This window comes from Nannospalax galili, unplaced genomic scaffold, assembly GCF_000622305.1.
Source record: "Nannospalax galili isolate Female #2095 unplaced genomic scaffold, S.galili_v1.0 scaffold364, whole genome shotgun sequence".
NCBI classification, from domain to species: Eukaryota; Metazoa; Chordata; class Mammalia; order Rodentia; family Spalacidae; genus Nannospalax; species Nannospalax galili.
In genome coordinates, this window is record NW_008352752.1 from 3,496,716 (window position 1) to 3,509,292 (window position 12,577).

Consider the following 12,577-nt stretch of genomic DNA (forward strand, 5'->3'; position numbering starts at 1 on the left):
TTTTGTCCCCAGCACTCACATAGTGGAAGGAGAGAACTGAATCTTGAAAGTTGTCCTATGACCTCTACATGTGTACCACAGTGGGCCCCTCCCAATAAATGGCCAGAGCAGATCGACATGTACTAAGTAAATATTCTGCGAATGTCTGCATCCTTACAAGCTCTACTTTAACAAACAGAAAAATTATACTAAATGCTGGATAAAACTGATATCATTACTGAAGTAGTAATTAATTACACTGGGCTCAGTTCAACAACTACACTAGGTGGTTCAACAATTCCAAGGGCACCAAGCACTACTTTATACATCAGGCCCTAGAGACACAGTAAGGAACCACTTACAACACACTTGCATCATGAAACCTTCAAGGTAGCATGAAAGATAGGTAACAACAAGGGATGGTTACTGATGATGCACATGAAAGGTGGGAGTGAGGAAGAGGGGAGCGCTGGGAAAAGCATCTTGCGGTGATGGCACCTGAGCAGAGAGCAGACCCAGAAGAGGCAGCCAGGCAAATATGAAGGGGACAGCACTGAAGCAAAGTCTGGCAACAGCAGAGCTGCAACCAGAAACAGAGCTAGAAGAGGCAAGGCTGAGTGACAGGAGAACAGTGAGCTGGGTGAACACTAGGAAGCTGTGTAAGGTGTGTCCTGGAGCACAGCAGGCCATGGTAAGGGAATGAACTCTACCCAGAGGGCACTGGGAAGCAACTGAAGAGGATAAATCAGGACAAGGACACAACCTAATGCACATTTTTAAATGATGGCCCAGGCTGAAGCAGGAAATCAAGTTAGGAGACTTCAGTCTAAGCTCAAAGAGTAGCAGCCACAGATGGGAGACGTTGAAAGCACAGACTGTATTTGGGAATCAGTGCTCTCTACTTGCTGATAGGCTGGATGGGCATGAGACGCCAAGTGAGAAAGGAAAAACAAGAGTGCCTCAAAGAAAGGTCATTCTTGAAAAGGAGCAAAACTGAAGAACAACCACGGGAACTGTTAAGTTAGAATCAGTGTCCCTGAGGGAGCAACGGGCTCCCGGGGCTTCGTAGGACAGCCTCAGTGGTATATAAGGGGCATACACAGTCTGTGACTTGGAATTAGTGAAACTAGGGTTCAAGTGTGACTTCTGTTGTTTAATCTCGGGCAAGTTACCTTTTACCGTTTCATACCTTGCACACTGACTCACTGCACTGCTGAGAGGAAGAAATAAAATGCTGTTGAAGCACCTGAAAAGAGAGGGTTAAGCCTCTCTCCTTGCCAAACAGCTTAAGAAGGTACTGGCTTCATAGTGCCAATAAAAACCTCCCCCTTGTCTGAGATTCAACAGTGCTCATCAAATATAGTTCCTACAATACAATTATGACCTAGTTCTAAGTCTGATCTTATGTTAAGAACGTTGGTCACTGTTACTTTCCAAATAAAGTGTTAGCATTTACAATAACAATAAAATGAACGTGATCTCAAATGAGTCTGTAGCTACTAGTAAATCTGCTTTTGTCAGTCTCAAGGGCCAAAGTGTCATTACACGTATTTCTGTTCCTTTTTAGGAATAAAACTAAAGTTCAATCATCATTTTAACATCTTCTTTAAAGTACTAAGCAAGTTTAAAAATCTACACTATAGGCCAGGCATGGTGGTACATATCTTTAATTCTAGCACTTGGAGGCAAAGTCAGGCGGGGCTCTGTGAGATTGAGGCCAGCCTGGTCTACATAGTGAGTTTCAGGCCAGCTGAAGCTACAGAGAGAGACCTGTCTCAAAAAGATCAAAACGAAAACAAAAAGCAAAACAAAAAAACAATGTACAGCATAAGCTTTCTGGATTTACTGTTTTCAGCACTGCTACAAGGCAGAATTGTAAGAGGACCCACCTGTGGCCAGAAACAAGGGCCAACAAATGGTAGGATGGAGTAGGAAGGCCTAGACAGTGCTCCGAATCTAGTCTCAAAGGAGTCTGTCATGCTGTGGCAACAGCCTGGGCTTGTTTCCTCTCTCTACCTGAAGCTCTGGATCAATCCTACAAGGAAGAGCAGGTCATTAAGAGCTTAAGTTCTAGGATCAAATAGATCCAAGTGGGCACCAGAGCTTGTTACAACTTACCAGCTTTGCCTGAGCAAATTCCTCAGCCCCTAAAGCTAAAGTTTCCCAATACTAAAGATTACCTCATCTGTATCTCACTGGGTTGTCCTAATGACATAATGCACATAAAGAATTTGCACAGTATTGAGTAATGATGGTATCAACCATCATTAATAAACAACTCATCAGTTTTCTTTTTCTATTTTAGGTAATATGTACTCAAAGCAAAGTGGGGATGGGAAGCCTGGAGAGATGGCTCAGTGGTTAAGAGTACTTGCTGTTCTTCCAGAGGACCTGGGTTCAGTTCCCAGCACCCACATGGCAGCTAGCAACCATCCAAAACTCCAATTCCAGGGGATCCAATGCCCCCTTCTGGCCTCTGTGGGCACTGCACATATGTGCTAAACTTGCAGGCAAGACACTCATACACATAATATAAAAATAATAAAATATTTAAAAAGAAAACAAAAGTTGGGGAATTACAAAGACAAGCTAATTGCACTCCCCTTCACCTTGTAGCTTTATTAACTTCAATTTTTAAAAATATTTATTTTTTATTTTATGTGAGTATATTGCCTACATGTACGTAAGTGCATCCATGTTGCGCAATGCCTTAGAGGTCAGAAGGGCATTGGAACCCATGGAACTGGAGTTACAGACTGTTAGCCAGCTGCGGACGCAGGGAATCAAACCTGGGTCCTCTGCAAGAGTAGCCAGCGCTCTTAACTACTGAGCCATATCGCCAACCCCTAACCAGATTTTAAGACACCCCCAAATTACTTTTGATGGGTCTGAATTTCTTTCTTTTTAAAAAGTCTATCAAGACTTGGAGTGTAGCTTAACTGGTAAAGCATTAGCCTAGCATGCATGAGGTCTAAGGCTTGAGCGTCAGTATCAGTTTTTAAAGTTTGTTTTTTAATAAATGACCTAACAATTTATACTTAGCTATGAGCCAAATCTGACTGCATTCAATCTGCATGAGTGTGTACACATGCAAGTCAGAGGGTGTATTAGTTACTTCTGTTGCTATGATAAAACACTATGACCAAGACAGAAGGAAGACCTTATTAGGCAATGGTTCTAGAGGGATAAGAGTACCTCAGGGCAGGAGGCAGCCAGAGCAAAAAATTAGTCCTCACATCTCATCTCAAAGCACAAACAGGAAGCAGAGAAAGCAACATAGGAAGTGGGGCAAGGCTATGAACTTTCAAAGCCCGCCCCCAGTGACATACTTCCTCCAGAGAGGCCATATCTCCTAAAGGTTCCATGACCCTCCCCAAACAGTGCCACCACCTAACAAAATGTTCAAACATTTGAGCCCATTGGGGCCACTTCTCATTCAAACCACCACAGAGGGCCATATGAGGTGTCTTCCTCAGTCATTCTCTACCTTATTTTTTGAGACAGGGTCTCTCACTGAACCTGGAGCTCACCAGTTGGCTGAAATGGTTCATCACTGAGCTCCAGGCTCTCAGGCTCCCCCACCTGTCTCTGTCCATCCCCCTCTCCAGTGCTGGAATTACAGATGCATGCACTTTACCAACCAAGCCATCTCCACAGCCCTGACTGCATCCATTTCTGAACATTCAAGAACGGCTCATAGAAGAACTAAAGGCATTCTCAACCATGATCATCTGAACTGAAAAGACACTGGGCAATCTCGTTTTCCTCCATGTTCCGAAGCCTACCTGGAAAGTATCTGTGTCTGCAAAGATACACGCAACAGCCACTGAACTATGTGGCCTTTGATGGGATTTCTACTTTGCCCAGACAAGCCACAATTAACCTTCAATAAGTTATGAATATTTCCTAATTGCTGTGTGGATTTCCCATTATGCCCCCCAAAAAAGCATGTGAAGCCTTTGAAACAACCTTCTATAAACTCTTTTAATGCAACTTCTGAATTTTCCCTCCCTAATACTTCTCTACCTTTAGGTTTTCCAACTTCAAAACCTTTTAAATTTAATTAATTTTGTGTACATTCATGTATGTAAGTGCACCTGTGTTGTGCAATGCCCTTAGTGGCCAAAAGAAGGCGTCAGATCCTGTGGAATTGAAGTTATGAATGGTTGTTAGCTGTTATGTGGGTGCTGGGATCCCAAACTAGGTCCTCTACAAGGTCAGCCAATGCCCTTAAACACTGAGCCATCATTCCAGCCCTATTTTCAAACTTTAAAAAGGCTACAAGGTGGTGTGTCCTCTCAATGTGGACAAAATTAGTATTTGCTAATTCCTATGTGTACTTAAGCACTAACTATACAGGTTATAGAAATGTAAACTGTGTAAGTTATATATGGTTGCTGAAGTAACATAATTTTCAGCTCCCCCCCCCGAAAAAAATGTTAGATGTCAAAGGGATCTTTCCTCAGAAGAGTAAATTAAAAACCAAAGAATGGGAATCTTTAACTCCCAGAGCCCATCGAGTCAGATTCTGAGCCAAGACCTAATATGGTGCTTTTTTCAACCACACTGCCCTCCTGGTAAAACAGCAATGCTCCGTGGTCCCCCGCTGTCCTCAAAACTGGACTAGCACTGCTCAAGACAAACTACCTTTCTTTCGGCATTACACTTCCAGCTTTAAGGTAGAAGCTGCATGACGTTAACGCTGCCACCTGCACCATTTCTTTTACGAAGAACAAGAGTTCACTTGAGTTACTTGTTCCTGAGCTTTGGAAACAGCCAGACTCTTTTATGCCCTAGGTAGGTAAATCGAAGTCAAGACGCCTACTTTCTGCACCTCAGTTAGGTTGCACAAGATGGAATTTAAACCGCCAGAGTTAACAGGAGGACACTTGGCGCACATGGCCAAACCCAATAATCAGAAGAGATGCTATTCCTGCTACCTCAACAGTGAGCACTGGAAATGTGGCTCGAGCTCCGTCCCTGCCTTGCAGCTCTCGGTCCTTGGTACAGCACAACTTGGAGCATCTGAAGCCTGGGGTGAGGCAGAACGGGGGTGTATCTGCAGGCAGGAGCTATCCCACAGGCCAGGCGTCACCCAGAGTTCAAGGTCGCCAGGTGAAGCACAGTTCCGGGAGAACTGTGCTTGGACCACCGCGGACCGCCGGGATGACGCTGACGCGGGGCCCCTCCTCAGACCGGCGTTCCAGAGGTCAGCCGGTTCCCCAAGGCTTCTCTACAGTCGTCGCAGCGGAGACCCCGGGCTGCCCAAGCACCCCATTCCAGCCGGGGGCAAAATTCCGCGGCCCGGGCGTGGCGTAGCAGCGGCGCGAGTGAGCCCCACGCTCTATTGGTCGCTGCCGTCAGGTGGGCGGGGCAATGCAGCGCTGAAGACGCCATCTTGCCAGTGACTCCGCCCCTCGCTCGGCTATTTCCATGGCGACCGCGACAGGGTCACCCATTTGGCCGCTGCGGCCGGAGTTGCGTCATTGCCTATGCGCCGGAAATAGCAGCTTCTGCTCCTGGGCGGGCGACGATGTCCGGGCCGGCCTGCTCCGGCGGAACTAGACAGCCGAGGACCGCCTCGAAGGACTGCGGGGAACCGGGTGACCATGGCGGTATTTCACGACGAGGTGGAGATCGAGGACTTCCAATATGACGAGGACTCGGAGACGTATTTCTACCCCTGCCCGTGTGGGGATAACTTCTCCATCACCAAGGTAACCTTAAGGTCGCCGGGGACTCACAAAGCACGCGCACATACGTTCCCAGTGTTCCTGGCGCTGCTCAGTCACCCACATGCTCCCCCGAAACCCCTCCCCCAATAAAGTAGCCGCGCCAGCTTTTGGTGGGTGCCCGGTTCTGGTCCTCAGTCCGACCGGGGATGGATGGCCCGGAGCGCCGGGGTCCCCAGCCCCACCCTTAAAGTCACTTCCTAGGGACTTCTTTGGAGCAGGGGGCTCGGATTTTTCTTCCCCAGGGACTTGGTGGGAGAATTTTGAAGGGGGGGTTGTGCTGACCGTACGTTGTTTGATTTCGTTGTAGGAAGATTTGGAGAATGGGGAAGACGTGGCAACGTGTCCCAGCTGCTCTCTCATTATAAAAGTGATTTATGACAAAGTAAGGGGAAACATTTAAAGGGAGGGGGGGGTTGGGGTAAATGACAAGGACCTCCAGCAGCCTGTCTGTGGTATGAACGTACAGAAGAGCTTTTCTTAACTGTGTGCTACGACAAGTGCTATATTTAAAAAGCTTTTAACCTTTAATCTCAGCACTGGGGAGGCAGAGGCAGGAGGATCTCTTGAGTTCAAGGCCTGCCTGGTCTGTTAGTGAGTTCTAGGCCAACTGGGACTACAGGGAGGCCCTGTCTCAAAAAGACCAACCAACCAATCAATCAATCAATCAATAAATAGCTTTAAAAATTATCAATAAGGGGCTGGAGAGATGGCTCAGTTGTTAAAAGAGCACTGACTGCCCTTGCAGAGGATCCTGGTTTGATTCCCAGCACCCACATGGCAGCTACGACTTAAGCCCAGTTCCAGGGGAATCTGAAACCCTCTTCTGACCTCTGGCATTGCACAACACGGGTGCATTCACATACATGCAGGCAATACACCCTTACACATAAAATAAAAATAATGAAATCTTTTAAAAAATTGTCAATATGTAACTGAATAATAAAATTGTTTAAAGTTCAAATTATGGGGGCTGGAGAGATGGCTTCTCCGGTTAAGAACACTGGCTGTTCTTGCATAAGACCCGGGTTTGAATCCCAGCACCCACATGGCAGCTAACAACTGTCTGTAACTCCAGTTCCAGGGGATCCAACAGCCTCTTCTGTCCTCCTCCGGCATTGCATGACACGGTGCACTTACCTACATGCAGACAATACACACCTACACATAAAAATAACAAAAAAAAAATTTTAAGTTCAAATTAATGTAGGTTGGTTTAACTTTGGAAAGGCTACAGTGATGAAAATTGGTTAGGAAGAAAAATTATGAAGTTTAGTTGATGTTTTTTCTTTTATTTCTTCTACACTTATTATGTAGTTTTTTTCAAAACTCTAGGACACATTTTGAAGGGAACAGTTGTATTTTATTGTTTACCTGTTAATGCATAAAATCTGTAGACATGATCCGCTCCAACCCTCTGACTACCTTGTTCTCCTTCTACCTCTTCCACATCCTCCTCCTCTTCATTCTCTTTACCTGGCTCAAATTCCACAGTCAGTGATCATAACCACTCTTCTCACTTCTTCCTATTTACTCAGAAAAACCACAACCCTGGTTAAAGCTAACTTCCAGTGTCTACATTCAGAGCTAAGTGTCTGTGATCTTCAATCCCTCTTAAATCCTATATCCCTAGCAATTACTGTCAACTCCCCTTCCCAGCAAACTCCATGAAAGAAAGGCCTATACTTTCTGCCTCCTGCTCTTCTATTCTCTCCAACCAGCATTCCTCCCATCAGGTGTCTCTAATCATGTTGTCCCTGGTTCTCCACTGAAACTGTCTCATCATCACAAGTGAATTCTATGGTGACAAAGCAATGGCCAGCTCTCAGTTTCTTTCTGTCAGTGGCACTTGACAAGGATCACTATGTCCTCTACCCTTCCTCAGCTGGCTCCCACTGGTGACTTGACTTTCTGTAGTGGTCACTCCCTTTTAGCCACCTTTGCAGACTGAAGCACCTCAATGGACCTTCTGCTGCCACCTTTATGTTGTCCACCTCTATACTCAAAGCTCTGGGGACCTGTCAATCAGTCTTCTGTCTGCTAAAAGCTACCTACTACAACTCCCAAACTGACACTGCCAGCTGATTGCTTTTTCCAAATCCAGACATGCACATCCAATTGCCTTCTTGACCACTCTGCACAGATGACAGACAGACCTCTCAAACTTGCCTTTGTACATCCAAGTCCCATCTCTACATCTACAGTTACCTCCCCTCAGTTGATGGCTAACTTCATCCTTCCAGTTAAGGCTGCAAATGTTGACATGACCTCAGCTCTTCTTGAGCTCTCTATCCAACAGGTAAGGAAATCCTTATCCTGTAAAGTGTAACTGGAGTCAACCACTGCCTCCATGCTGGAGCCTGGTACAAACCACCACTTCTTGTTCTGACTAATGAACAGCCTGCTTGGCTTCCTGTCTCTTTCCTCGCTCTCTCGGTCTACTCTGAACACAGCAGCCAGAGTTGTTCTTTTAAAACTCAGGTGGGAACATCCCAATCTTTTTTGGGGGGCGGGGGTCTTTTTGAGACAGGGTCTCCTGTAGCCCCAGCTGTCCTGGAACTCACTATGTAGACCAGGCTGGCCTTGAACTCACAGAGATCTGCCTGCCTCTACCTCCCGAGTGCTGGGATTAAAGGCGTGCACCACCACGCCCGGCCCCAATCCTGTTTTTTTTTTAATTTCTTCAGTGATTCCCTAGATCATTTACAGCAAAAGCCAAAGTCCTTTTTCTGACAAAATCAGGCTTGCTCCTCCTGCCTTAGGGACATCTTCACTGAATAGTTTCTTTGCCCAGCTCTTTTACCTATCATACGAACAAGGCTTATTCCCTTACCAACTTCTAGTCTTGACTTGAGAAGGCCTTTCCAAAGTTATGTCATGGTCATCTCATTTAAAACCACAGCCTCCTCCCTGACCACCAGTACCCTGTTTGGTCTTTGCTCCAGAGAACATTTTCCTGCAAGGATGAATCATTAAATTTCTATGTTATTTCCTAACTTAAAGTCTGCTTCTCATGAGGCTCTGTGCTTCAGCTCCACTTTTCCTATGGAGTTCATCCTTAAGACTGTCGAGTTCATCCTTAAGACTGTTAAGCTCTGTTAAAATTCCAAAGCACTAACCAAACTTTAGCCTTTTTCTGTTGCCATCCTTGGGTGAAAGTAAATAGGAAACTAAAGACCAGCATTGACATTGTAAAACTGCAACAAGGAATTAAATCTTAAACAAGAAAATGCAGCCTGCATGGTGCATCTTAAGCTGGGCATGGAGCTGGGCATGGTGGAGCATGCCTTCAGCGCAGTACTTGGGAGGCAGAGGCAGAGCTCTGTGAGATCAAGGCCAGCCTGGTCTACATAGTTTCTAAAAAAAAAAGGAAAAGAAAAAAGAGTTCTTGTGGCAGCTAACATAAACCAGGATAAAAGATCAGAGACTGAACTTCATTTACAAAATAGTTAGCATTGCAGATATGTGTTAGGAGAACACAAAGACCCATTTTTAGTTCAAGTGACCAAATATTGAACTGATTAATGTAGAAATTTAAAAGATGTGACATGCCTTTGTGTCTTTCCAGGAAGTGGTTGCTGTCTAACAAAGATGGGCATGTTTATTTTACTAAATAATGAATTCAGGACTAAATGCCAACATACTTTTTTTTTTTTTTTGGTTTTTTTGAGACAGGGTCTCCCTGTAGCCCCAGCTGATCTTGAACTTTCTACGTAGACCAGACTAGCCTTGAACTCTCCGCCTGCCTCTGCTTCCCAAGTGCTGGGATTAAAGGCATGTGCCACCACCATGCTCAACCTAATTCCAAAATACTTTTAATATTCTAATTCTAGTGTTGACATTGGCTCTTTCATCAAAAATAAAAATGATGCAGCAATAGAAAACCTACTAGTTGGAGCGATTCTGTAACAAAGTGAAAGTAGGGGCTGGGGAGATGGCTCAGCGATTAAAAAACACTGATCGTTCTTACAGAAGACCCAGGTTCGAATCCCAGCACCCACATGGCAGCTAACAACTCTCCATAACTCCAGTTCCAGGGGATCCGACAGCCTGCAGGCATTGCATGACACAGGTGCACTTACCTACGTGCAGGCAATACACTCATACACATAAAATAAAAATAATAAAAATAATTTTTTTGTTGTTGTTGTCTTTTTGATTCAGGGTCTCCCCTGTAGTCCTGGAACTATGTAGACCAAGCTGTTCTCAAACTCACAAAGATCCGCCTGCCTCTGCCTCCCAAGTGTTGGGATTACAGGCATGTGCAACTATGCCGGGCAAAAAAAATTTTTTTTAAAAAGTGAAAGTAGTGATATGAATGCCTTTGTGACACTGAAACCCGGAGGCTAATGGCATTGCGTCTTCTGTCTTAGGATCAGTTCATGTGTGGAGAGACAGTCTCAGCACCTTCGGCCAACAAAGAAGTAATCAGGTGCTGAAGAAGCCTTCAGGGACCCAGCCCTTGAACACCAGGATGAATCCAGTCGGACATACCAAGTGTCAGAGCTCCAGCTTCGCCACAGGACAGCTGTTTGGTGGCTTGGAACTCCGTTTGTGTGTGGATCTTTTCATCCACTAGTGAGCTCATCCTCAGCAGTGAGCCCATGATGTGTCAGACCTGGATTTCAGGTTTGAAATTGGAAGGATTCCTAATCGTCCATCTGAACTTAAGGGAAAATCTAAGTCAGTGGTTCTTCTTCCTCGTGGTTGTGTCCTGTGTATATCTTAACCCTAATTCAGTACCCTAAAACAACATCTACCTTGGTCCTAGAGTTCTTTCTTTCAAAAGATTGTATTTTTGACTTAGTTATTAAGATGATTGAAATGTGTGTCATCTGCTTTGTTCTGACTTAAGTCTGTGGCTTTGTCAGTGCTGTGCTCTCTCACCAGCCGCTTCCTGCAGCCTTGCCACTATTGAGTGTTCTTGTTCATTTCTGTTACACTTCATGCACAAAGTTCAGTCATGGTGTTTGATTGTGAAGCCACGGTTTCTCTGTAGTTGCCAGTTAGTGGATAAGGAAGGAAAGTCAGAAACAGTCCCTTCTGTCAGAAAAATATGAAAAGAAAAACAACAGAAGGAAGTGAATTTAGCTACAGTGAGAGAAGTGAGATGCACCTGAAATTCAAGGATGATTTTGCCATACAGAACAAACATTTCTGTATCTGGGTCTTTATTTCTTGAAATGGCTAATGAAATTGCATTTCAGACAAGAGTTACATCAAGTCTTTCTGGCTGCTGGTAGTGATGAAAGTCCCAGCCTTATGTCACTGGTCTTATTAGGTGAAGCATCTCAACAGAGAAAGAGCTTGAGGCTGGCTCTGTAAGCAAATGTTTGAGGGATGGCAGAGGAAGGAACTACATGTTGTCTCCTTCGCTGCAATGCTGAGAAGAGCAGGCCGTGAGACTTGTGAAAATGGGATGATCCCCTTTATAAGCACTTTTGCTGTGCCTGTATCCAGTTTTGATTGTGCACAGGTGTCTAACAGATTGGGGTTTGGCTTTTACAGTTAGAAAATAGCCAGTAAGTGTGCTGCACCCACTCATGGAAGTTTAAGTTAAAACATAAGCAGATTGGCTCTTTTAACCAGTGAGCAACTTATGGTTCTGTGGAACCATTAGGCTGAGACATAGTATGTTAAAGGATGCTAGGCATGTGCAGTACATTATATGGCACTTTTTTCCCTTTGGTGGGGGCTGGGAAGGTCATGGGTACTAGAGACTGAACCTGGGGCAAGGGCTTCACAGCTGGACTACATCCCCAGCCCAGCATGTTTTTGATATGATAAGAAATCTCATTGCTGTTCAGTGCCCTAAAAATCTATACTGCATTGCAAAGCAAAGGGACTATCTGGATGAACAGGTCAGAGTACATCAAATGGGGATGAGCTGCAAAGAGAAAGTGTCCTGTTGCTTGTGTTGATGGTGTTAGAGAACACATAAACTTTGCTGCTGCTGAACTTCATACAAGAGCAGAAACCCTTGATGGAGGTCTTCTGTGAGCACAAAGGGGCAGGAAGAAAAGTTCAGGTTCAGACACTCCAAGAGAGAAGAGTATACTCAGACTGGCAGTTAGTGATCGGCGATAAGCTGTAGAAAAGTAGTGGTTTGGGTTTTAAAGCAGCTGAGAAAGTCTCTGAACTACAAGAGAAATACCAGGAATTTGTCCCATGTTAAGCAGAAAGCAAGCCCAAGGTCTTTCAAATATGACTGGAGTTCTGTGTCTATCTGAGCCTTACATAGTCCAGACACTTCCAGAGCACCTCTGAGAGCTGGCTAGTGACCAAGGCTCTGTCTCCGATGAGTTTGTCATCTTTGACAAGGCCCAAGGATTCCTCATCTCTGTAGCTGGGAGACTGGGTCAGGTGACCTCAGCTGTCCGGTCTCATTTCAGTTGGCGTAGTGGGCCGGAACTGAAATGTTTTTGTACCCAAAATTTTAAATCATGATTCACAGCGAATGGAAGCTCTATTTAAGTCACTTGTTTAAATGGAATTCTGCATTCATGATACATTTAGACACTTTTTTCTTAGATAACATTTTTAGAGCTGTATTTATTATAATGAATTGCATTGCCAAGCTAAGTAAAATAAGATTGTTCAAATTTGTTTTCATGTAGCTCTTATTCCTCTACAAAATTTACCTTAAAAGATTTTGGTCATGATTTTATGTAAAGTGGAACTCTTCTTTTTTGTGGGGGTCTTTTTGAGACGGTCTCCCTGTAGCCCCAACTGGCCTGGAACTTGCTATGTAGACCAGGCTGGCCTGGAACCCAGAGATCTGTCTGTTTCTGTCTCCCAGTAAGGTAGAACTCTTAACTGTAGGCCATTGTAAGTAGATTGCTAATATGGACATCACAGTGATTAAG

General features: G+C 44.8%; 2 protein-coding genes across 3 annotated transcripts in view; one reads left to right on the forward strand and one right to left on the reverse strand.

Annotated features, from left to right (window-relative positions):
- Positions 1–5,310, reverse strand: part of Oxnad1 (oxidoreductase NAD binding domain containing 1) — a 49,565-nt gene extending 44,255 nt beyond the window's left edge. For both annotated transcript variants that reach the window (XM_017802423.2, XM_017802422.2), the window contains exon 1: positions 4,920–5,310. The gene's annotated coding sequence lies outside the window, so the exon portion shown is untranslated. The remainder of the gene's footprint in view (positions 1–4,919) is intronic.
- A 172-nt stretch (positions 5,311–5,482) lies between these two features.
- Dph3 (diphthamide biosynthesis 3) lies at positions 5,483–12,317 on the forward strand. Its single transcript, XM_008849974.3, has 3 exons — positions 5,483–5,696; positions 6,022–6,096; positions 10,085–12,317. The coding sequence occupies exons 1-3, from the start codon at positions 5,589–5,591 to the stop codon at positions 10,148–10,150; spliced, it is 249 nt and encodes an 82-aa protein (XP_008848196.1). The 5' UTR covers positions 5,483–5,588; the 3' UTR covers positions 10,151–12,317.
- Positions 12,318–12,577: the final 260 nt, after the last annotated feature.